The sequence below is a fragment of the Notamacropus eugenii genome, chromosome 2 (assembly GCF_028372415.1).
Source record: "Notamacropus eugenii isolate mMacEug1 chromosome 2, mMacEug1.pri_v2, whole genome shotgun sequence".
Lineage (NCBI taxonomy): Eukaryota > Metazoa > Chordata > Mammalia > Diprotodontia > Macropodidae > Notamacropus > Notamacropus eugenii.
Window position 1 is genome coordinate 69,441,117 of NC_092873.1, and position 25,902 is coordinate 69,467,018.

The 25,902-nt window shown below is 53.4% G+C and overlaps 1 protein-coding gene across 3 annotated transcripts; it reads left to right on the forward strand.

The window, feature by feature from the left end:
* Positions 1–3,319: 3,319 nt before the first annotated feature.
* Positions 3,320–25,211, forward strand: SLC19A1 (solute carrier family 19 member 1). 3 transcript variants are annotated; one of them, XM_072640826.1, is made up of 6 exons: positions 3,320–3,449; positions 13,045–13,225; positions 17,915–18,689; positions 18,773–18,965; positions 20,888–21,029; positions 23,163–25,211. In XM_072640826.1, exons 2-6 carry the CDS (start codon positions 13,064–13,066, stop codon positions 23,355–23,357), a joined length of 1,467 nt encoding a protein of 488 aa, XP_072496927.1. In that variant the 5' UTR covers positions 3,320–3,449; positions 13,045–13,063; the 3' UTR covers positions 23,358–25,211. The 3 variants fall into 3 exon arrangements, with proteins under 3 accessions (XP_072496927.1, XP_072496928.1, XP_072496929.1); XM_072640827.1 differs by having other exon boundaries at positions 17,915–18,558; positions 23,163–23,656; XM_072640828.1 differs by lacking the exon at positions 3,320–3,449 and adding an exon at positions 4,132–4,234.
* The last annotated feature ends 691 nt before the right edge of the window (positions 25,212–25,902 follow it).

A 25,902-nucleotide genomic window follows, 5' to 3' on the forward strand; every position in this document is an offset into this window, starting at 1 on the left:
TTGACCCATTTGTGCATAAGAAGCCTTATCCAAACCCTCCAGGCAGGGCCTTCACAGTTGTGTGAGTACCATCAGAAAAGCTGTTTTTACCTCCATAATTTCTGCATCCAGGGCAGCAGGCACAGTCACCTGACTTCAGAGAGGAGGGACACTATGTGCCTCTGTCTCCTGTGAGATGCATTATTGTTATGCTACAATAAATGGATGGAGATGGAAGAGGTCCACCCTTGATCTTGCCTCTCTCAAAGATTGACATTCCACATTAGACAAGATGGAAAATACATCCACACATACACACATCCGCAGATCCTCATACACACACACACTTACATTCACACATACCCACACAGATATGCACATACAGACTCACACACTGTGACAAAAAGTTCAAGAGATATCGTTTCTGGATCATTAACCATTTTCTCAATCACACTAACTTTAAATGAAAGGGGTTGGTAGCACTTTCAAATGCCAGAGGCTCCTCACAGAAGCTACTTTGATTGGCTAACAAATAATGAGAAACAATGGATATTATAATGAGAGTTGGACCTTTTCTGCTGAGGGTCTGGAGGACTTGATTTTGGTCACTCAGACCTGTCAGACTAGAAACCAACAGGCCAGATTTCACCCAGATTAGATTAAATTCTTTGTAAAGTTGTCTAGTTGGGTGGGGTCTCCTATCCAGAAGGAAAGGCATGTACGCTGGGGATGGGGGCAATCTCATTCATCAACAATGCCCTTCAGAGACTCAACAACTTACAGGCTTCTCAAAAAATCCTGGTCCTAATTCAATAATCAAATATGAAAATGAGAGAAATGAGCATTTCTCTCAACATGGACATATATACATATACACACAAACACACACTACATATACAGACTCACACATACACATGTACATTCACAACCACATACATACATATATAGACTCACAGAGACATATATACACACAGACTCACAGACACACACACATGCACAGACACACACAAAGACACTTACAGACTCACACATACATATGTACAGTCACACATACTCACATACACATACATATGTATACATACATGCACAGACCCACAGAGATATACATACACACAGGCTCACACAGACATATACACACAGATTCACACATACATGTATATCCACACACTCACATACACATATGTACACATACATGTAAACAGACTCACCGAGACACACAGACATACATACAGACACACACAAAGACACATATACATATAGACTCACAAAGACATACATACACACAGGTTCACACACAGACACATACATATACAAATTCATACACAAAATACATACAGCTACAGATGCACCCATGAATGTACATTCACACACATATACACATACATATATGCATGCATATAGATTCACCAAGGCACACAGACTCACACACAAACACCCACATACATACAGACTCCCACATACACACATACATTCATTTACACACACACATACATATATAGACTCGCACAAACATACACAGTAACACACATATATAGACTCATACAGACATACACAGTAACACACACACACATACATTCACACTCCCCACATACATACACTCCCCACCCTAAACATATTCCTTGCAAACCTGTGACTATCCTTTTGGTTTCCTCTCTCCCTCTGCCAAAGCAAACCCCAAGGTGCCTATGAGTTATAGCCCAGGGAGTTGGGCCAGAGGGGCCTCGGTCCATCTCCTCCCCTGGGGCCTTTTCCAGACTTCCCATTAGGCCTGCCAGGTGTACCATCTCCACTTTCATCCCCTCAACCCTGGCCTCCCTGCCACATCTCATCTTGGCTGGCAGCTTTTGCCAATTGTCAGGGTCAGCAGCCTCTTTAATTACCTTGGTTTTACTTTGCTGTCAATCTCTGCCCAATATACACTTTGGGGGGGGGGGGAGGTAGATGCTGTTTGGATTCTGTTTGTCTCTAGCACACATTAGGAGCTTACTAAGTGCTTGTCCAGCCTTGCTGAGGGAGTCAGTGAGGGGAAGGGGCAGTGGTGTCTGTGGAGGCTCCTAGGGTTTCTGGATGATCCTCCGAGCACAATAGGACTTTCTGGGCCCAAAAAGTGGAAGCCAAGGGATCAGCCTGAGCTACCCTGGTGCAGGCCTCCATCCTCTCAGGGTGATCTCCTTCCTATGGGGATTTCCTTGGAGCCTCTGCAAAAGTGGAGGGTGTCCCCTGAACCCCGAGGCTGCTGGTACCCAGCTGGCTCCCATAGCACATTTGGCAGGGACTGCATTATCTTTGTAAGAGAAATGGAGGTGGGTGCAGGTGGGCACCTGGGCAGCCTGGCCCTGGGCAGGAGGTCTCCAGGCCAACACTCCTCACATGAGCGGAAGAAGCCAAGCTGTTGGTGAATTTCCAACGATGTCTAAATGATTATTTAATACATGAAATAGACGTTCAGCCCCGTCTGGGGTTTCTCAGCAGATAGCAGAGGAATTGGGCCATTCCCTTCTCCAGCTCGTTGTACAGATGAGGAAACTGAGGCACACAGGGTGAAGAGACTTGCCCAGGGTCACAATGCTAGGAAGTGTCTGAGGCAGGATTTGAATTCAGGTCTAGCCCCCTAGCCGCCCATCAAGACGTCCATAGACGTTTATTAAGTGCCTACTATGTGCCAGGCACCGTGAAGAAACACAAATGACAACCACTGGCATCACAGGGGTCCAGGTCTGCCTTTGCCACTGAGCCCCCTCTCTTTTCTGGGCTCGCCCCTCCCGGGGTGAAGCCACAAGGTGCTCCCTTCCCCCACCTCTCCAGGGGTGCAGGGCTGTCTCCTCCCCCCAGCCTATGCTGTGGGGGCACCCCTTCCCCCCCATGCCCCAGGGGATGCTGAGGGCAGGACCCGGCACCCAGTAGGCCTCCTCTATTGCGCAGAGTCCCCAGGGGTGCGAGGCGGGAGCCAGGTTCACCGGGTGCTAGCGGGACCGGGCTGGGGGCGGGGAATAGTGATGGGGGCGGGACTCGCCAGGCTCCCGCTCAGCGCCGGCCCCGCCTCTCCCAGGCCGGCTCCGCCCCGCCGCTCTCTGGGGGTTGTAGTCCGGCGGTGCTCGGCGCGCACGCGTGTCCAGGAGCCTGGGACACCAAGTCCCAGAAGGCCACGCGCCTCCTCCCTCCGCTCGCGCACCTCCTCCTCCCTCCGCCCGCGCGCCTCCCCTCTCCTCCCCCGCCCCTGCCCGCCCCTCCGCTCTGATCTTACCCCAGAGCCTGCCTGGCCAGGCCCGGTCCGGCCCAGCCCACTGTCTGCAGTCCGGTCGTGGCCAGTTCAGTGTCCGTGGTCTGGTCGCTGCTCCCTCGGCTGCTCGGGCCGCTGCCTCTCCCCCTGCCGGTAACGCTGCCGAGGCCGGGGCCGGTGTCACCGCCGGGGCCGTTACCCGCTCCAAACGAAATCCCAGGACTTTGGGGTCTGCAGGCACGTGACTCAGGTACGGGGGTCCCCCTCCCACCCCTGCCCTGCCTAGGGTCCGCCGCGGGGGTCGGGGGGAGGGGACGGTGCACCCGGGGGCCGGCCCTGCCCTCGCACGTGTGTGTCCGCCTGCAGTACGGCGCGAGGAACCCACAGAATCCCGAACCCCAAGTTCCGGACCTGGGCCAGGGTCCAGTGGGGGGTCGAGGAGAAGACAGGATGGAGGAAGGCTAGGGGCCCCTCCCGGCATGGCGCCCGTGCACGTGGGTGTGCCACTTAGGGCCCCCAGAGGAGCCTGGATCTGGTAGAGAGGTCGGGGGCAGAGGAGGGAAACTAAAGCTGGGAGAGGGAAGGGACCCTGCCCAGAGGCTCCCCACAGGGCTGTGTTGGGTCAGTGGGGTCCCTTCCTTTCCTGGGCAGCCCCCTCTGCCTCAAAGTCCCCTGTAGGTCTTTGGGGAAGAACCCTGTCAGAGGCCTCCCGGTGTGATCACTCTGTTCCCACGGGGAGTAGAAGGCTCCGAAAAGCCTTTACCAAGGTTCTCCCCCACCTCCCCGTGAGGACGATGGGGTGGGGGAGCAGCCCGGACGAGGGGGCCCTTGGGGTGCTCCTAGTGATCCCTCCGTGCCCTCCCCTCCGCCTCTCCATGGAGCTGGGAGGGAGGAAGGAAGGTGACTGAGTAACAGACCTTCCGATGCTAGGGATCTGGAGGCCCTCCCTCCCTCCTCCAGAGGTCCAAGCCCGAGCGAGGGTCTGCAGAGTCGGAGCAGGGCGCCCCTGAGAACAGTGAGAGAGCGGGTGTGTCTGTGAGTGTTTATGGGATTGTGCGTCCTGGGAAAGCTGGGATGGGGAGGCAGGGGGGCCCAGTGGCAGAGGAGGGACTGTTCTGGGCTGGAAGACTGGGGCGGGGGGGGCGGTGCTCAGCTCCTTCCCTGGCCGTTCCCCTACTGTAGAACCATAGACTGGACATAGACCTGCCCCGCACACCCCCACACTGCCCACACACCCCGGCACCGAGGCTCTTCCCTTCCCCAGGGGCCTTACTTGGTCTGGCTCCTCCACCTTCCACAGTCTCTCCCACATGGGTACTCGGGGTCTGCCTGCCTCAGTCACTTACCCACTTGGGGCCTCAGTTTTCTAATCTGTAAAATCCAGGAGGAGGTTCCCCCCCATATCTCCTGGCTCCACATTGCAGGTGATGGTCCTGGCTGTGTGATCCTGGGCTGCCATGCCTACCCTTCAGTTTACAACCTGTGAAATGGAAGGATTGGACCAGACTCTCCCAGCTCTTCCCCCCTCTCTAGTTCCCTCATCTGTCTGGTGGGTGGATGGCAGTGATGCTCGAGGTCACAGGGAGCAGCCTCTGCTGGGGACCAACCCTGGAGATATTCAGCCTCAAGCCACCCAGAGGCAGAGGCTACTTCAGTCTAAACCTGTTCTTTTTCCACAATCCAAAACTCCAGGTTTGATGGGCTCCCAGCCCTCCTCCCTGCAGATCTGTTTTGCCTGGGTCCTTCCTGCAGTGGACACAAGACGCATGCACTCCCAGCCTGGTGCCAGTTTTGGCCCCTGGCACCTCTGGGTGACCTCAGACAGGACCCCTCCTCACATAGTCACGATGAAGCCTATAGGATGCTTCAGGTTTTTAAATTAATAAAGGAAGATATGTGTGATTGCCAAGGAAATCAATCATATGGCAACTCATTTAATGAAATGTTTCCCATCCAAGTGTGAGGCCCTATGATAGACAGACAGAAGGGGTGAACTTGAGCCTGCTTCCTGGAGTGACTTTGGGAGGTCTTGTTCCTGGCCTCCAGCTCTGGGGGGCTCCCTGAGGCATAGTCCCCATCCTTGGTACCCGCAGGGGCCTGCCATAGGATAGAGCCCAGAAACAGGGGCTCTGAGCTAATGGGGAGGCAGCAAACAAGAAATGATGAACAGCGGGGAGACACAGCAATGGAGGGGGCTTCCTGTGGGGTCAACTTCAAGGAAGCCAGGAGTCAGAGCTGAGGAGGGACAGTGGGCATGGGCATGGCTGATGCAAAGGCAAGGAGGTAGAAAATAGAGTTCCAAGTGTAAAGGAAAGAGACCACTCTGGGGTTTGTAAACCTTAAAGTACTAGAGGAAGGAATAAAGGAAAGAAGGAAGGAAGGAAGGAAGGAGAGGCATATATTAAGAAATTAATAGCCACTAAGCACTTGCGATACAAACAGAGAAGCCAGGCTGTCACAGCCCTCAAGGGCAGAGGGGAAGGCCCCAGAGTGCTGAGGGGGCAGCAGCAGCAGCAGAGAACATTGTCTGGCCTCTTCTTTTCACTCATTTCCACTGATAAAGCAGGTGGAAAATCAGAGCCAGATTCCCAGCCCCCCTCCAGCTCCAGGGGGTCTCTCGATTGCCCCCCCCCAAGACAAGGCCTGGGCTTGAATCCTGCCCCTGTATTCATCTGGGCCTGGCTAGCCACAGTAATAACAATAACTAACATTTCTCTAGGGGTAGATAGGGTACTGAGGGCTTTACAGGTAATTATCTCATTGGATCCTTTGATCCCACAACCCTATTATTATCTCCCTTTTGCACTTAGGGAAACTGAGGCAGGCAGAGATGAAGTGGCTTGCCCAAGGTCACACCGGGAGTGTCTGAGGCTGGATTTGAACTCAGAGCATTCTGATTCCAGGCCCAGTGAGCCTGTCCATCCAGGGCATATTCAGAGAATGAACCACATGCTTCCTTTGCCTTACTCTCCCTCAAGGGGCTGGGGGTACCACAGCTATGCTCCCCACTGGTACCCACAGTGGAAGCTTTGACCTAAACAGAGCAGTCCAACTTAGCCAGGTGGCTGGAGGCTCAGTGTTGTGGAGGGAGGGGGATGGGCGTCTAGGCTTTCTGTTAGCCCTCCTCCTCCCCCCAGGGGCTGGGAGCCCTACACATCTTCTCCTCTTTCTATCCCACTCCCCCTTTTCCTTTCTCCTCCTCTCCCCCCTCCCTCTCCTCTGGAGCCTGGGCTAGGGGTGGGAGAGTTGCCCCCACTCATCACAGATGAGGGGAAGGAGACCCTGAGAGGGCAGGACGAGGCAGGGCCTGGGTCTCATGTTCCATGATGTGACTCCTATCTTGTCTACATTCTAGCTCTGTGCTGGCCCCTTGCTTAGTAAGGCTCTGCACACAGTAGGTGCTTACCAGACTCCGTGTTATCCATTTCATAGGCTGGTTATTGTCGTTTAAACCAGGGATCTCAGTCCCCTGCTGAGTGCCTCAGGGACCAGCATACCTTCTACCCCACTAGCCTGGGAGGCTAGGCCAGACCACAGCTGTCCTCACAACCCCTCCACCCTCGGGACACACTGCCAGTTACCTCTGCCCTGGCAGCTCCCCAGGGCTGGGCCTAGGGAGCTCAAGTTCCAAGACCTCTGACCCACACACTTCTAAGTGGGGGACTGGAAGGAGGCAGAAGGCCAGGAGCAGAGCCTAGTGGCTACTTGGTCACAGATCTGGGCTGGGGGCTGGGGGAAGACTCCTGCCTCTGCTAACCTTGGGGAGGAAGCTTTTTGTCTTCTTTAAGTCAAGCTGACCTATCTGGAATAAGCCTCAGGGGTGTGGCCCGAAGTACAGGGGGCTGCCTAGGCCCAGCCAGGTTCCCTCATTGGCTGCCTCAGGGCCTTGGTCTGGTGCTGGAGGTGAGGCTTTGAGGGAAAAGGTGTCTAGTCCTTGAGATCCCAGGGCTAAAAGGCTAGCCCTGATCCTCTTTCCTAAAGGATACCTGGAGGCAGTGTCTGAGGGCAGGTGTGACTGTGGGTCTGTCCCTTCTGGGTGCCTCAGTTTCCCCATCTGAAGGAGATAGTTGGTTAGATGGTCTCCAGGAGGCTGGCCAGTAGAGTGGGATCAGATCTTTGTCCTCCTCTGGCTACCCCATCCTCTGGCTCCCCTCTCCCAGCTCCTCCTGGCCTGCTCGGATCTCACCAGCATTGGATTTTAGGTGTCTCCTGGGTTGTAGTGGACACTGAGTGTGGGCTCTGTCTCCCACACCCCAGTTCTGACTCCAACCTAGTCCCAACCCTAGGGGAGGACCTATAGGTGAGTCAGTGGTGGGCACCCAGCCATGGTGTTGGATAATTGCTAGGGAGAGGCTCAGTCTGGACTCTGGGCTTGCCCTTCTCCCCTCATTCTGGCCCTGGTCCTTCCCTCCCCTTCCCATGATAAGCCCCTTCCCCAGGGGCTTATCACTGGGCAGGCCTCCCCAGGGACATGGGAAGGGACAAAGATCACTTTGCTCTGGAAGTTCCCAGCACAGGGGAGGTGGGGAGGTGGGGGAGGGCCCCAGGAAAGAGGAGGCTGGGGCCCCCTGCCCTTGTCTGCCTGTCTTGGCAAGACTGAGGCTCACATTGTGCCTGGGCACCCCCTCACCTCAGTTTCTTCCTCTGTAAAGTGGGGTTAATAACCGTCCCTCCTGCCCTTACAGGATGTCCTCCTGAAAGTTTGGTTAAAGGAGACAAACAGGCCTCCTTAAGGCTAGCAGATAGCCTTATCTGACTGTCTGCTACAAGGATGACCAAGCTTAAATCTGTTTTAGGACAATCCCAGGAAGTCTGTGGCCCTCAGGTTTATGGTCCTCTTATGTCTTTACCTATACTATGAGAAAGGAATTTTCTTAGGTGAATAAAATTGTAAATACAATAAGATGAGAGAGCTGACAAAGTGTCCATTGGAGTGATGACTCAGGATATCTGTGTTTTCTATAGTATTAACATGCAATAACATAGTATATGTCCACAAAATATTAAGACACAGAAAAAGTCCCATTATTCAAGATAGTGTCTCAGGTTAAGGGTCTCATAAAGTATGCCAAATCAGCCCCATCTGGCCTTGTTGACATAAGGAGAGGTATTCTCTGAGTTTACTCAGAGAACAGCAGCTGTTGGGTCCACGCTCTTCTGGTTGATTAATTCAAGCTCTGGCCTTTATTAGAGTTCAAAAAGGATATCAAATGATTATCAAGGATCCCATATAGGGATTTTGGCTGTTCTCATTGGCCACAGGAGCAGTAGCGGCCCGGAAGCCTCCTGAAAGCAGGGCCTGCGTCGGGCTAGCCTTGGCTTCCTTGGTGCCCCTTGAATGAATAAATGAGGAAGGGAGAGCGGCCAGCACCCCTAAACCCTCCTCTTGGGTCACCCAAGGAGTTGGGTCCACCCACACCTCCAGTGTGCTCCCTGCTTACCAGGCATGGAGAAGGAGGGGAGCAGCCATGTGGGAAAGTGGGAAGAACATGGATTGAAAGGCCAAGGATCTAGGTGTGAAACATACCTACGTTACCTACTTCCTGTGTGTCTAGGAAGTCCCCTTATGCCTCACCTTTTTTCTGTGGCCTCTGTGGTCCCTCAGTCTCTGGTTCTGGGAACCAAAGCAGGCTCTGGGCAGTGGAATTAGAACCAGACAGCACTGGGGGTCAGAACTGAATCAGGAGAGGTCATGGGGAGCCACTGGGCACCAGTGTATTCAGCCAAGAGGGACTGTGACTGGAGAAGGTAGAGGAAGGACATAAGAGGGGCTGGATGAGCAGAGGAAAATAAGGAGGGTTTTGTTGGGAGACTTCAGGGGTCCTTAGTCATTGCAGCTCCCTCTGCTTCCACAGTGATAGTGATGGAGGGGCAGAAAGTGCCAAAATGCTCACAGTATCAGGGATTCTGAGACACAAATGAGGAGGGAGAGTGCTCCAGGCATAGGGGACTGCCTGGGCAAAGACATGGAGGCAGTGGATGATAGAAGACCCATTTTGGGGAACTTTGGTCAGGACATGTACAGATATCCATCCAAGGAGGATTGAAAGCCCAGAGGCCAGATAGACCCTGGGCAAATAGAGTCCCAGAAAGATATGGGGAAGTCAGACATGACTGCTTCAGGGGGCAGTGCCCATTTTTAGCACCTGCTTGCCAAGAAAACAGCAAAGCCCCCGGGAATGTTCCTGTGGGGCCACTCCTCAGGCTGCAGGGCCAACTGTGATTCCATCTGGACCTCCAATTGACCTTAGGCTACAGGTCCCACCATGGTGTGGCCTCGGGCCTCCAACTGTAGCTGGGGCTCTTGGGGTTTACAGTGAGGAAGAGGACTCTCCTCCTTCCTGCTCCTTTCCCCATGGATCAGTCTGGGTAGCCTCCAGAAAACACTCCCAAAGCATACCCAGACAGTGTGGTTGAGACCAGAGATCAGGGTGAGCCCAGCATCGCCCTCCTGCCTCATCCAATAGATCCAATGAGGAAAGGGGACATGTGGGGACCTCTTACAAGAGAGCTTGGGGGTGGTCCCTCTGTATCCCCCAGGCTGGGAGCCTGGCCCCACTGGCAAAACTTTGAACAGGCCATGGGACCAGGGCATCAGGGTTCTGGGGTCAGGAGGACCTTCAAGACCACCCAGTCCAAGCCTGTCATCTTGCAAAGAAAGAAGCCATGGTGTTGGCCAGCCCTGCCAGGTATGACTTTGGTCAGTCACCCAGGGCCCCAGGGTGGGTCCTTAGCTCAGCCTCATTGGGAGCAGTCAGAACTCATTAAATCCTGGAGAACTGAGTCATGCCAGCTCTACCTACAAGAGACAATTGATCCCTTTCCTTGACAAATCATGACCAGCCATTGTCTGATCTGGTGATTTCCTTTCTCCCTCCCATCTGGACCCCACAGGGCTCATCTATGCCTCGTTGCCCCACTGAGGCCCAGGAAGACATTGGTGGCTGCTGGTTCACTTGACCACATCTTGGAAGGATGTGAAAGGTTCTTCCTAGTCAGGTTCACCTTTGTCTACAAACCAACAAAGGGCTCGTGCTGTGCCAGGGCTGCCCATGGTGACAATGCTGGTAGAGCTCTTAGAAAGGCTTCTCACTCCCACCCCCTCCCCCATCTCAGCCCCACAAGGTAGCCAGGACTGAGGATCCCAAAGTTTGTGGAGGGCAATGGACTCAGTTCCCCAAGGGCATGTTTGCTGAAGCATTTGGAGCCTGACTTTGGGGAGCCATGAAGACCTTGGATTGGTACTTGTTTTAAAAAAGGAGAAGAATCATGTTTCACCAGCTCAGCAACCCCATGAGGACATGACTGTCCCCTCGCATTTACCCTTCTCCTTCCAGCTCCCAGGACTGGGGAGCACCTGCAGTGATGTGAAACTCTCTGAGGCCCCAGGGAATCTTCTTTCTTCTGACAAAGAGCTTAGATCGAGGTCCCCAGGGGCTGGGGAGATGGGGCTGAGCCTTGGCATGTGTAGCCTAGGGCTGGCAGGGGTGGGACTGCCTTTGTACCTGAAGATGCTCCTGCTTCAGCCTGAATTCTCGCCCTTTCTGAATGCTGAGCCCACATGGACAAAGATCAGAAGACTGCCAACTTGGAGAGCAAGGCTCTCTTCTTGGGCAGACACCATCCCCTCTGCTTGTGGGTCTCCATCTGCAACCTCTGGCCTCCACCCCAGCTTGACCTCTTGTCCTCTCTCCCTGCAAAGGGAACTCTGAAGTCAGTACTTTTATTAAGCATTTATGAAGCGCTTGCTGTGTGCTTGTCATGGCCTGCCCCGCCCTGCCCACATTGAGCTTCCAGACTAGCTGGAGAGAGCATGAAGTGAATGGAATGAATGAAGGAGCCCACTTCCTGGTCTGTGCCCACCCCATGAGCAGATGGCAGGAGGGCCTGCAGCATAGACCCTGGCAGAATGGAAGCAGGAGGGCTGGCCTCAGGAAAGCCTTTGAAGGCAAACAAAGCAGTTAGAGGACCGTCCCTCTGTAGGCCTCAGTTTTCTCCTGTGTAGAATGAGGGCTAGGTCAGACAGCCTTTGTAGTCCCCTCCAGCTCCAAGTCAATGAACTTGACTATGACCCTGGGACTTGAATCCATCTCCACTCTCCCTGGCCTCAGTTTCCCTTTCTGAAGTGGATTAGCTAGAGAAGGTCCTAAGGATGCCACAAAGACCTGGAGCCCAGTGACAGTGAGCAGCCCCTGAGGGACCTGGGATTGTCTGGCCTGAAGGAGGCTCTTCCAAATTCTCTAGAGTTGTGGCTTCTGTGAATGAAGTACACGTGTCTAGCCTGTTCAGAGGACCATGAAAAATCATGAAGGAAAATGGTGGTGGAGATCCCCACCATCCTTGAGACTTTGTGTACTTCTGGGTGGTGGATATGGCTCAGGTCAGAGCCAGGAACAATGGGGGAAAATGTGAAGAGTCATGTGGAAGAGCCATCCCAGCGTGGCAGAGCTGTCTCAGCATGGGAGAGCCATCCCAGCCTGGGAGACCAAGTAAAGGCAGTGTGTTTACTGGTCACAGGTGTTGGACCAGGTGTTGTAGGGCTCTTGTGAGGCCTTAGTGATCTTGGAAAACTATTTCAGGAGAATAGTAGGGAGGACATAAGAAGGGTCTGAACCCTGCAGAGGGCAAGGGGATTCAGGAGGGAGTGGAGACCTAGGAGTCTACTATGCTTTGTGGCCGTTTAGCAGTGAAGGGAAACAGTGTTCAGATCATGGCTTAATAGGGTAGCAGGGTCACAAGAAGGATGGGGGGGGGGAGGGTTATGAAGCTGACCCACAGTTAGAGGCAGAGATGTGCCTCATGCAGGCCTGCTTGTCATGTCTGTTCAGAAAATTTATGGGAAGGGGAAGAAGCATTTACACAGTGCTTTTATAAACATGATCTCAGTTGATCCTCATAATAACCCTGAGAGATGGGGGCGGTTATTACAGTCCCATTTTAGAGTTCAAGAAACTGAGGCAAATAGACTTGTCCAGGGCCACAGGGCTAATAAGTGTCTGAAGCCAGGTTTGAACTCAGATCTTTCCAACTCCCTACCCAGTGCTCTGAGGCCCCTCAAGTCCAGACTTTCTTTTTTTTTAATAATTTTTTTTTTAATTCTAAATTCTCTCCCTCCCTCACCATTGAGAAGCCCATTGTGCACAATGAAGTCATGCAGAACAGACTTCCTCATTAGCCTTGTTGTTAAAAAGGAGGAATATAGAGACAGTAGGAGGGCTCAAAGGGACTCAGAGGGAGTCGAGGTCTTGATCAGTCTTGATCAAGTTCTTCTGATGTTGTCACAATGTCATTGATGTTGTTACAATGTTGCTGGTATGGTTGCAACATTGCCAGAGTGTATCACTGGTATTATTACAATGTTGCTGGTATTATTAGTGTTTCTGGTATTGTTACAGTGTTGCTCTGGCTCGCTACTTTGTTCTCCTGCTGCTGTTTTGTGCAGGGTGTTTAGAATTAGGGATAGTGTCCCCTGAGGCTCAGACAATCTATACTGCTTACATTTCTTTATGGGGTCAAGTGTTTTCCTTCCCCAGTGTCTTTGCTCACGTGGTTCCCCAGTCCTTTCAAGTTAAGCCCCAAGGTCACCTCCCCCATGAAGTCTTCCTTGATCCTCCCCCTCCCCCACTTCATAGAATGTTTCCTTTGGGTCTTGGCCTCTAAGCTCCAGTTCCCAACAGCACGCTTTGCATCATGGGATCAAGTTGGGGGCTGCCCTGGCCCCTCCACCCGCCTCCTTCCACCCGCTTCCTTGCCGAGCCAGCTGGCTGCACAGCTGACTAGAGAGGGGGGATGGACAGAGCCTGGGACTGACCCTGTCCTTGTTTCTTTTGTTCTGGCCCCCACAGGAAGCCAGCCTGGAATGCCATGGCCCCCACCAAGGCTGACATGACTCCTGCCCCAGAGAAGTCCTGGAAGTTCCTGGTTTTCTACCTCTGCTTTTATGGCTTCATGGTTCAGATGCGGCCCGGAGAGAGCTTCATCACGCCCTACCTCCTGGGCCCAGACCAGAACTTTACCCAAGAGCAGGCAAGTTGAGGGGCATCGTTGAGGCCCTGTCTGCTGCTGCCCCAGTGGGATTCTGCCAGGCCCCCCCCACTGGCCTGGGATACCCCTAGCTGGGCTGTCTTCCTTAGCCCCCAGACTAGATCCCCCCACTCTGTAAAATCTCTCTCTGGTCCCTCAGGGCTCCCCTTCCTGGTTCTTCTCATGTAAAGCCCCCTTGGGGGGCAAGGCAGAGAGCTTTGGGATAAGGCCCAGGAGCCAGCTGGCACAAGAGCTGGGGCCACCTTGTCCCGCTCAATGGCTTGTGGGGTCTCTCAAGTCCCATCATACTGTAGATCTGTGACCCCAAAAGTATCCTCTGGTCCCAGGTGTCTATGGCCTAGTCACAGCTTCTCTGGTTGAGTCTTGGTGCCTCTAAGGGTATACTCTGAGAAGGGCCCCATGGGCTTTTGGTCAGGAGATCAAGTACCAAATCACATTTATGGAGATTGCCTACAAAGCTGATCTCTGTACATCTCTGTCTCTCTCATCCGCTCTATGTGGATCTTGTAGATGCCCAGTTTTAATGTGGATCCCCCACCCCCTCCACCTTCTGCTGGAAGGGGAGCTCCCTGAGGGCAGGGCCCTCTTTGGTTCCCAGCTTGTTTATGGCATGTCTGGTGGACTCTCCTTCAGAAGAGGGGGCAGCTGCCCAGAGCAGAGCCCTTGTTTGGTATTGATACTGTCCAGGAGGGTCAGGCAGAGAACTGGGGGGTGGGGGGGGTATAGAAATGCCTCCATTCTTCTGGGGTCAGGGAGAACTGGTGCTCCAGTTCCTGGATGACCTTTTGGAATTCCATATTCTCCCCCTTCAAGTGGAGAGGATGAACTAGGGGGCCTCCAAGGAGGTCCCTGCCAGCAGATATCACTCAGCCTTCCACAGGGTGCCTGTTTCTCCCTCTGTTCTTTGAGGTGGTTGGATTGGATTGACACAGAGGTCCCTGCCAGCCCTGTGACCTTATTGTACAGCCCTGCATGTGCGCACTCGTGCGCGCACACACACACACACATACACACACACACAACCTGTGGGCAGTTAGGGGCAGCCAGGTTGGAGAAGGTGGGCTAGTCTAGCAGCTGAGGCTGGGGGTTCCTCAGATAGCCTCAGGCAGGTGGGGCAAAGACCTCCCCCACCACAACCCAGCCTCATTGGAATTCACTCTGAGGACTTTTATGACTGGGTATCTGGTTTGAGTTCTCCCAACCTGTTCAGGGTTTCCCTGAGCACCTTCAGACTTTGGAATCATCCCCAGCTTTCACTGATTAAACAGCCCAGTCTGACAGAGGCTTGTGCCTGGGCACCTCTGCCATGGACAACATGGTCTCTGGGCCAAGGAAGCCGGAAGCCAAGCCCTTGGACCTAGGCTGGTTTCTCAGCTCTCTGTGATGATTCAGGGGCAGGGAGGGCAGGAATGTTTGCTCTGTTGGGGCCCCACAGGGATCCCAGATACAAAGTACAGACCAGGTCACTTAATTACAGCCCACATATCTCCTTGGCTGCCTGGTCACCCAGCAGGACAGAACTGGGAAATTTCCTCTTTACTCAGCAAGAAAAATGAACATCGACATGGTTTTTAGCCTGCCCTGGCATGTTGGCATTCAAAGAAAATCCATTGCAGAGCTCAGTCCACTCCCTGCTGGCTGCTAAACTCCCCATGACTGGAGACATGGCAACAGACCATGGTGGAAACTGGCCCTAATCCTGAGGCCCCTTCACCCTGCCTCAGCATACCTCCCGGTCTGTCGGAAATAGTTCTGATTATCTGCACCTGAATCTGCCTCCTCCCTTGGGGTCCAAGCAGTCCAAGCTCTGACCTTCTCCTCTCCATACCAAACATCCAGCTCCTGGCATGCAGATCCATCCTCCCAGAGCCCTCCCTCAGGCTCCCCATGTCCTTCCATGGTGGTGACCAGCTCCAAACACACTGACCCAGGCCAAGTCTGCCCAGGGCCAAGGGCAACCAGACCAGATGCTGCCTGTCTCTTCCTGGACCCTCTCTCTTCTCACAGCAAGGTTGTATCAGAAATTCAGCCCACTGCACAGGACTAAAGGCAGCTACATTCACACCAGAGGTACTAGGTCTATGAGATGCTGGGGCCAGATGCCAAGACAGACCTGCTCTGTGGCAGCTAGGGGGTGCCACCCTGCACAGGGCAGAGCCCTGAGTTCCAATCCAGGATCAGACACTTCTGGGGAAGCCACAGAGACACATAGGAAGCCAATCAGATTGAAATACAAAAGGCTTCTCACCCTTTTCAAAGGCCCAAGTTCAGAGCTTCTGCCCTGGATGACCCCTCTGGCTCTGGGGTGGTTCCTACATTCCCTGGGGGAGTCCACATTGTATGTCCCGGACACACTCAGGGCCTGGCCCCAACCTCTGGCTGCCATTTTGGGTGGTGCTTCTACACCTGCCTTTTCATCCTCAAAGCTCCTGAGAGTCCCTGCCCTTCCGGGTGAGCTCTGGCTTCCCAGAACCAGTGCAGGCCCCAATGATTGGACCCCCAGCTGGAGGCCAGGGGAAGGGGGAAAGTGAAGAGCCTCACCAGGACTGACCTCATGGCCTCCCCACTCTACTGACTTCTTCCCTTTTCTCTTCTGACCTGGATCACTGCTTTTCTCCCTGGCTATACACTCCACAACTTGCAGTAGCCACCAACACCTCAAATCCAGAACCTGCTCGCCCCCTGTCACCTCAAGACCTATCTGCCCAGGCTCTCTTCTCTCTTTCCCCTCTTCAGCAGGGTTGGTAAGGTGGACACTGAACTCTCTCAGTCCATACTTCCCTTTCTGAATCCTGTCTCTCCCAGCCTTGGGGGGTGCTGTGGCTTCCAGCCTTGAGTCCCTTCCTCCCAAGCAGACCCTCCACTCTTATGGGCAGGTGATCAGACCACCTTGAGCACCCATGGCCTGGGCTGGGTGAGCTGGGGGCACTCTCTGGCTGCTTCTCCAGGGGACAGTAGTCTCTCTGGTACTGCTCAGGCCAAGACAGTGGAGGTGCCCACGTGAACTCAACAGTCATCCGCTAAGGGGGTCAAACCCCTTACAAAGAAGGCAAATGGGGGTTCAGTGAGCACAGCCCCAGGTTCCACCTCAGGTGCTTCCTGCCTCACCTTCCTTATCTGTAAAGTAGAAGTGCTATCACTGCTGAAAGAATCAAACAACAGTGGATGATGAAGCACCTTCTAAGCTCCAGGCACACGCTACTTTGTTATCCTTATTCCTAAAGAGATCTGCCCAATTACCAGCACACCCAAGGGCAGGGCCAGGCCTGGCTTCCCCCAGCATTGCCCAGAGAGCCCCTCTCTGTCAGCGGGCACCCTGGCCAGGGCAGACTCCTTCCTGGGCATTGTCTCCATGGCAGCCAACCTAGGCCTCTCCTTCCCCAGCCTGACCCTCCCTGCAGCTCTCTGTCCAGCTGCCAAGTATGGCAAAGGTCACCACCTTAGGTTTCCACTTCCTATACAGCCTGCATGCTCCCTTCATGAGCTCATGGGGCTTCTTTCCCTGGCTGCTCACTCATGACCTTTGCCTCCTTCCTACTTGCCTTCCTTTGATCTGAGGGAATGGACACACAGAGGACCCTTGGACTACAGAGATTAGCCATGGCCCTTAAGGCCTGCATAGGACAACTCTCCAGAGGTCACCTATGTGACCTGAGGGGAAAGAGAGGGAGGGCCTTCCCAGTGCTGGAGGGGCCAGTGGAATCCTGGTCTTCCTTCTGCTCCTGTGAGGCCTGTGCTCCTGCTACTACCCATTGTTGACCTGGCCAGAGTCCAGCAGGGAGTTGGCCTACTCTCCCCAACCCAACCCTGCCTAGTGAAACTGGGGTCCTTGTGACCTCCCTGCCCTTGGGCTGCCACCTGTGGCACCAATAGATTTGGTGTGGATGCCTTTGACTTGTACCTTATCCCAATCTAGCCCAGTGAACCATCCCTCTTAACAAAGGGGAAGAGAAGAAATGGGAACAATTAAGCAAGACTGAACTTCTTGTCTTGGGTCAGACCACATATACAGTAATCCACACCCATGGACCCCCACTTCTGCAAGGGAAGTCTTCAGCTGAGGGTGGCAGCTCTGGGGAGGGTTGCTTGGCCATCTGACTTCCTCTCTCCTCACCTCCACCCAACCTCAGGAAGCTGCCAAAGCCCCAAGACTCAGAGACAAAAAGGCCTGTTTGTGCTGGGCCTGGCTTTTCTTAGGAAGGGCTAGAATCCAGGAGCAAAGTACCCAGAGAGCCCTCAGCTGCTCTCAGACTGAGGACTGGAAGAAAGGGGGCTGGAGGAAGGGCACGCTGTGCGTGCCTTGACTTCAGAGCATTAGCAGCATCAGCCCAAGCTGGGCTCTGACCTGCCATGGATGTGGACTCAAGACTCAGCTCCTTCAAGACTGGATGTGGCAGGAGGCTCAACCCCCTTGAGGGACAGGAACTCTGGTGCCTGGAGAGGAACAACAGAGGGGTAGAGGCTTGGGGCTGGGGTCTGTGGCCATCTGAGAAATTCTGTGCCTACCTGAGTCAGGCCTCTTATAAGCTCAGCCCCCCCCCCCCAACCCCCCATGCCTGTGGTCACCACCTTGGCTTGTCCCCTCAATGCCAAGAATCCCTAGTGGACTGTTAGAGGCTCAGCCCCACCCCCCCCATCCCCTGATGGTCACCATCTTGGCTTGTCTTCCAGGTCACCAATGAGATCACGCCTGTCCTGACCTACTCCTACATGGCGGTCCTGGTGCCCATCTTCCTGCTCACAGACTATCTGCGCTACAAGCCAGTGCTGGTCCTGCAGAGCCTGAGCTATCTATCCGTGTGGATGCTGCTGATCTTTGGCACCAACCTCCTATCCATGCAGTTCATGGAGTTCTTCTTCGGCATCACCATGGCAGCCCGGGTGGCCTATTCCTCCTACATCTTCTCCCTCGTCAACCCTGAGCGCTACCAGCGGATGGCGAGCTATTCGCGCTCATCTGTGCTCCTCGGTGTCTTTACCAGCTCTGTGCTGGGCCAAATCTGCATCACGGTGGGCAAGGTCCCCTTTGTCACCCTCCACTACATCTCCCTGGGCTTCATGGTCTTTGGGCTGGTCCTAACGCTCTTCTTGAAGCGGCCTAGGCGGAGTCTCTTCTTCAACCGCCCCCATGATCCTGTATGCAATGGAGCGTCACCCTCAGAACTGGACCGGATGAACCCAGGCGAGGTGAAGGCCCCAGAGGGCAAGCCCTGGTGGCACTTCCTGGCCGCCTGCAGGAACTTGACCCTGGTGCGGATGCTGTTGGAGCTTGGGGACATTGCCCGTGTGCCACAGCTGCGCCTCTGGTCCCTCTGGTGGGTGTTCAACTTCACTGGATACTACCTGATCCTGTATTATGTCCATATTTTGTGGAATGAAGTAAACCCTACCACAGACAGCTCCAAGGCCTATAACGGGGGCGTGGATGCCACCTCGACTTTGCTGGGTACAAGCCTGTTTTCTGTTGGTCCCCCCTCCCCACGGTGCCCAAGAAGCGCCAGCCCTGAGTAACCTGTCCTGTCTCCCCAGGGGCTCTCACCTCCTTTGCAGCGGGCTTTGTGAAGATCCGCTGGGCAGTGTGGTCAGAGCTGGTGATCGGGGGCATCACTTTCCTTCAGGCCGGGCTCATCCTGCTCATGTATACCACCAGCAACATCTGGGTGTGCTACATGTCCCTGGCACTCTTCAGAGGCTTTCATCAGTTCCTGGTGCCCATAGCCACGTGAGTGTCCACATGGGGCCCCTAGTGGGACCATTGGTGGGATGAGCAGCCTGGGGGCCAGACCCAGAAGCGAGGTAGGATGAAGTCCTACCTGGCACTGGACTCAGGGGCCACCTGGAAGTCACTCTTTGCTAGCCCTATGGCCTTGGGCAAAGCTTTGCTTCCCTTAAGCAATCTTCTCATCTGTAAAATGGGCCTCTGGAGGGCCTTGGAGCTCTGATTCTATGATTAGGTGATCACGAGGATCAGTTGGATCATTCATTAGGCGGTCACGTGGAGGGGGAGGAGGAATATGCCCCAGGAGGCCTGACAGAGAGCCAGAGCTGGGAAGGAAGCAGAGACCCTGCTAGGCCACAGTGCTGGGCTTGGGACTCACTCCCTGGTTAGGACTCTGAACCTAAGTGCCTTCCACTTCCCCACATTGTCTCCCGGTAGACTAAGGTCAGCAGAGGTTTCTTTCCCCCATCTAAGCTGCCTGGGGAGCGTCCTCTAAAGTCCTGCTGGATGACCTATGGTTGGGCTGGCTCCTTTGGTTTGGATAGTGGTGCTTGGGAGGCCAAGATCATGGCCTTCTTCAATTCCACGGTAACTCCCTGTGGATGGGTGTCTGGCTTCTGCCTGCCTCGAGTCACGGGGATGATTGGGTCCATGTGTGAGGACAATGCTCACTGCAGGATCTCATCCCGCCTTCCCTTCTTACCTTCTGGTCTCTGACTCCATCTTTGTCCCTGGCCATTGGTTTGTTTGCAAGAAGAAAGAGGCTCTGGGAGTTGCATCCAGGGTTTGGTCTTTCACTTTTGGAAGGCGATTCAGGAAAGACCTAGGAGGGTCTCTGTTCCCTTCTCTGGTGACACCCTCCAGCCTCTGCTAGGCCTCCTGATGTGAGAGGCAGGCCATTCTCAAGCCTCCTTCATGCCCTACACCCTAGCAGAACAAAGCAGACCCCAGAGGCCAGCAACAGAGCCCCAGGGCCCATTGTCCTCCCCAGGGCGTCTCCTGCCCTTATCAGCATCTGAGAACCATGGCTCCTGTTTAGAGGACTCCTGGAAAGAGTTGCCAGGCTGCTCACAGGTCTTCCTTGCTTGATCCTGGAGGAAAGGCTATGCATGTGCAGCCATCTCCATGTTATAAATGGTGAAGCTGAGACCCATCCAGGGCACATGACCTGCCCTTGGCTGCTCACAGAGGCCATTTGGTCATCACAGTAGGGCTAGGAGGGAGCTCACATCTCTCTGATCACCCCCATTTTACTGGGGAGGAAACATCCTCAGAGAGAATGTGTCATCTGTAGTCACTGGGCCCCCAGGACTTTGTGTCCAAGGTCCCCTGACCACAAGCCTGGCACTGTCCATGATGCCACCTCTCGACTGGTAGTGGGTGACCTCTGGTGGCAGAATGGGCAGAATTGGGAATGTCCCAGGGCTCATGCTGCCTCTGCAACCCAGTAAGATTGAGCCTCATATATGTGTATTGCTTTAAGGCTTACAAAGCATTCCCCTTGCCACAGACCTCTGGGAGGAGACTCAGCCTATCCTTGTAGAGTTAGTAAGACCTGGGTTCCAATCCTGCCTCTGACATGCTATCTGTGTAATGCTGGGCAACTCTCTGTGACTATAGACCACAGATGAGTTGCTGATCAGCACTGGCAAAGAGACTTTTCCCCCTGGGAGTTCTCCATGGATGGGCTCAGTTTCACTGTCCCCCACTGCAGTGTCAGCAGTATGAAAATTATTCTCCCACTTTGTGAAAGTGGATGCGAGTTCATTGACCCAGGGCCGCCTAGCTGGCCAGAGTGAAAGCCTAGGCTAGACTCCTGCAGGGCCTCCTGCCCTTTCTGTAGTTACAGCTCCTGCCGTTGGCGTGGTCCCCGGGTTCAGGGCTCTCCCATCTTGTAAACTGATGGCTGATGTCTTTCTTCCAAGTTTCCAGATTGCCTCGTCCCTGACCAAGGAGCTGTGTGCCCTGGTGTTTGGGGTCAACACCTTCCTTGCCACCATCCTGAAGACTGTGGTGACTGTTGTTGTGGCAGACAAAAGGGGCCTCGGGCTCCCCGTCCGCTCCCAGGTAGGTGGTCGCCAGCATTTTGTAGTGTTTACTGTGTGGCAGCCACTGTGCTGAGTGACTATGACAACTCTGGGGGAGAAAGATGAGGAAACTGAGGCAGGCTGTGGTGAAATGACTTGTCCAGGGCCAGGCAAGCTGTACAGGGCCTGGGATCAGATTTGAACTCGAGTCTTCCTGACTCTTGGCCTGGCACGCCGAACACTGCTCCACTGAGCTGTCCCTAGTACACAAACGCTGACTTTTAAAGCCCTTCAGAGCCTGGTACCTACCTGTCTTTCCTTCCTTTACCCACATTACTTCCCTTCATACATATTACAGTCTAGGCAAAATGACCTGCCCTCTGTCCCTTGTACACAGCTCTCCATTTCCCATATCCATGCCTTGGTACTGGTCATCCCCATACCTGCAGTATATGCCCTTCTTACCCTTACCTCTAAGTACTTCAGTTCCTTCACTGTGTAGCTCAGGCACTGCCTTCTGCATGAAGCCTTCCCTACTGGCCTCTCTCCGTAATAGCCTCATTCTTATTTGGGAGACTGTGGGTGAAGTGTGATGCCAGCATGATACCCACTTTCCCGCTTCTCTCTTTCTTGCCTGACTTACTGCAAACTGTACTGATACTACCAAGGCAGGGGATTCTTCTGAATGTGGGGAATGGGAAAGCAGCCATAGCCTCTAAATCATTTCAACTTACTCTCAGGCTCCTAATGATAACCTTGCTGTGGAAGAGGTACAAGTATAGCTCCTAAAGCCCCCACTGGAGTGCTTCCCATTCACACAAATCAGTAACTATGATACTAGTAACTTTTAAGCATGAAACATTTACTAAATTAGAAGATAAGATTCATAACAGTTACCAAAAAAAAAAAGCCAAAAACAGGCATAATTAAAACATAAATCTCCCCCATAAACACAGATAACACTCTCCCACTGATTAAGTGTCTGTGATGGCACAAGTGGACACAACTTACAAAAACTGAGTCACGTAAGTGTAGAAACTCTTATGCCTGGGTTACAACTCACACTCTAGGTCTAGATACTTATTGGTCTATTAGGAAATAGTTTGTTGTACATTGAAATTTCTCAGTGAAAAAATTCTGAGAAGTCACTTTAGTCTCTGACTGGACAAGTCCACTTCTCTGCCATGGAAGTAGTGTTAAGCTAACAGCAGCTTTAACTCTGGGATCAGCTGACTTCCCAGGCCTCCTCCTGTGGCTAGGTGGGGAGGCAACCTGACCCTCAGTAACAAGCCCTTAGGCAGAGCTCCTATCATCTGTAAAAGAAGCAAAAGGCCACACCAGTAGGCCTTTGATTGTCTCACTTCAGTTGAGCCGTAGGTGGCAGTAGAGCAAGGTGGTCTTTACCAGCCAATCAGTCCCTTATTTCGGGGTGATGCTTATCCTTTATCCAGCACAGAGCCTGTGTGTTTGTGCATCCATCTAGTGAGTTGTATTTGGCTCCTGGCTGCTTTCTGATGGCTGATTTTTGACCTCTTGACTTCTCAGGCTGACTTCCTAAAGGTCTCACACCTGGGCTTCCTCATATGTTGTGACTCATCTCTGTTTTGGATTGAGAGACTCAAAATTCACATTTTTGGTCGATATGACATGGGCAGTTAATAGCCCATCATTCCCTATTCCCCCAAACAGTTCTTGGATTCAGACTTTCCCAACAATCAACTTCTAACTCATAGAAATGGTCATGTAAATGATTTGTTGGGAAGTAGGGAGCCCCAGCCTTGTGGTGGGGATGCTTTGCTCCTGAGAGGTGGCCTTCCATTCTTGGCCTCTCTGAACTCTCCATTGCTTGCTGAGAAGCAGATGCTCACTTAGGCTCTCTGGACTGTGTTCTCCTGACATATTATTCCCTAATGCTGCTTTTCCTGTATTTCTCACACAAAGATCCTTTCTCTTTCCCTTTTGGTAAATCATATTTCCATATGAGAAGGGAGAAGCCCCTCCTCTGTCCATATCTGTACAGCACTTGTGACTCGATCCTTGTATTTGGATTCCCAGCACCTAACACTGTCTCTGGCATATAGTAGGTGCTTACTAAATGTCCATTCAGTGATTGATGACTGACTGATTGGTGAATAGAATTGGATTCATGCTGAACACTGCTTTTCTCTTCCAGTTCCAGGTCTACCTTGGCTATTTCACAGTGCTGGCTGTGGCCTATTTCTCAGGGGCTGTGTACTCGGCCATGAGGCGCTGTCGGCAGAGCCGGCTCCAGGACATCCCCTTGGCCAATGAGCTGAGAAGCCCCATGGAGATGTCAGAGAAGACGCAGAGTCCAGAGGATGACAGCATCACTGGTGTGCGTGCCTGATGGGACATGCAGCTGGGCGGAAAGACAGGCTCAGCACAAGTGGGAGTGGTGCTCCCCCCACCCACTGTCCTCCGATCCTACATGGGCAGGAAGTGGGTCCAGAGGTGCTGCTGTGGTCTTGTCTCTTCTGCCACTTACAGCACTGAATGTACTCTCTTTAGCAGGGTTTGGGTTCATGGTACTTGCATGACCATATTAGGTTGGACCTATTACTGTCCATCCATCTGATTTTGTTCTGGTTCGGTCAGATTGTGGGTAACTCATTCTTCTCAATTTGATTAAGAAATAGTTCTTGCCCAGACCGTGAAGTGATGCTATCCAAGGTCTCAGCCACCTGGTGAAATTAGCCTGGATGCCATATGGAGAACCAACAGAATCAGCACTGCCCTCATCTGTGGCTAGGCAGCTGTGCCAAGCTTGAGACAATCATGGTGGGCATCTCCCCCCACACACAAACACATTCACACACTCATGCTCATCTACAGACATACTCACACACCCCTAGGTTTGCTCATTGGATACCCCAGATGATGAGCTTTTATGTGCTTATACACAAAAGGCATTTCCCATAAACAGCAGCAACCCTTCAGTAATGCAGCATTCCACCGGCCTACCCCCTCAATCACACCAGGCTTGGTGGCCCTAGAAGACCCCTGGTCAGCATTCAGACTCCAGAATGCCCAGTGCTGTTGAGGACATCACTCCTCTCTTGTCTGATGGCTGATTTCAACCTGTTTCTTTTAAGCCTGTGTAAAAATGGGAGGAGGGTTGCTGCTGCTTCAGATTGGCCCCTGCCCCTGGGCCCCTCAAAACGATGTGTGTCCATGGATCTGGCATGGCCTGAAGTGTGATGGTGAGAGATTACTGACCTTGAGGAAGGAGGGTCCATGCTATGTAGACAGGGGTCTGCTGAGAATAGGGAGCAGGCCAATCTCGGTCCCTTCCTGCTACATGTCTAAGCTGGGAATCATGGCCAGAGAAGGCACTCAGGTGCTGCCATCCACCCAGAGCTTTCCTGGTTATCCATCCTCTGGGCACTGGCTGCTCTCGGCCATCCTAACCTCTCCCATTTCCACTTCCCTCCCTGCTGGACCAGCTGTTGGTCAGCAACCTGAGGAGGCTTTGGTGCTCCCTGAAACTACTCAGGCCTTTGGGAAAACTGAAACCTTCAGTCACTTATCTGGAAGTGGAACTCTGTTTTTACTGAGACCTTCTGTCCCATGACAATGTCCCTTGGCTCCCTCTGGCTGGAAAGCCACCAGCTGCATGGTCCTTTGTTCCTGGCTTCCTTATGGCCATGTCCTTCACTGACATCATGATGGATATTGGGCCAGTCAAGTCACCTTGTGGAGCTTCAGTCTCCCCATTTGTAAAATGGGTTAATACCGACCTACCTCACAGAAATGTTTTGAGGGTGAAGGAAAGCAGCTGGAAAGGGACTTGGCCAAGCTCTGGGAGGAAGGAGCATGTCCCCCAAGAGTATTATCTCTCCCTTATCCCACAGGACTGGGAAGAGTCAGACCTGTGTCTGGATCCTGGCTTTGCCATGGGTTGTCACCTGGCTTCTCTGGGATGCCTCAGTTTCCCACTCTGCGGAAAAGGAGGAGTCAGGTTAGCTGAGCCCGCCCACCCTTTTCCTCCTCGAATCCCAGGTACTCCTAAGAAGGGCCCAGGCCCTCCCATCTAGCTGCAGTCCCCACCCTGTTCAGAGGAGGGTTCTCCTCGGAAAGGAGCGCTTTGTTTGAAACGTGTTCATTGGTTGGAAACCACAAGACTTTTTTCACTCTAAGCTCTAAATCCACTTTTGTGATATGAGGATTTCTTTGGTGGAATAAACCAGTTCATACACAGGAATGAGTGAGGCCTGCTGCTTGCTCAGGCCCCAGCCCTGGGGGTGCTCTCTGTGGGAGGGGCTGGAGAAAGAGGGATCTCTACCCCCCCTTTCCCGCCCCTCCCCCACCCCTCCACCCCAGGATGACATTCTGAAGATGCAAAGAGAAATGAATCGTAGTCTAAAGAGACTGGTGGGGATGCACAGGGAGCCTCCCCGTTCCCCCCGTCGTTCCCCACCCCCCCCAGCTATGGAGCATGCAGATGTGATGCATCCAGAAGTAAGAAGGAAGGACAGAGGGCAGAGCCCCTGAGGACAAGAGATAACAAACTGGACGTTCTAAACTGCCTTTAGAGGACAAAAGGAGGTCAGAGGAGGCTCAACCTCAGCCCTAAGGGAGCCAACTCCTTGCTGCCTGGCCCCCAGGAGCTGTGCAGAGAGTACTGAGGGCCCTGGGGAGCCAGAGCCAGAAGGGAGGCCCTGGGGGACCCACCCATGCAGAGCTGCAGCAAAACCAACGGCCCCCTCTTCAGAAAAAGAGACAGTCCAGTCTGCAGCAAGCCCCTCCGCCAGTAAGCTGGACTGTGGAGCTGCCTGACATCCTACAACAAAACAATTGAGGGGTGGTGAGGGCATCTCCTGAAAGGGAAGCAGGGACCCCTAACGTCAGGCCATGCTCGGCTCACTTCCTTTTGTTTTTGTAACAGAATTACC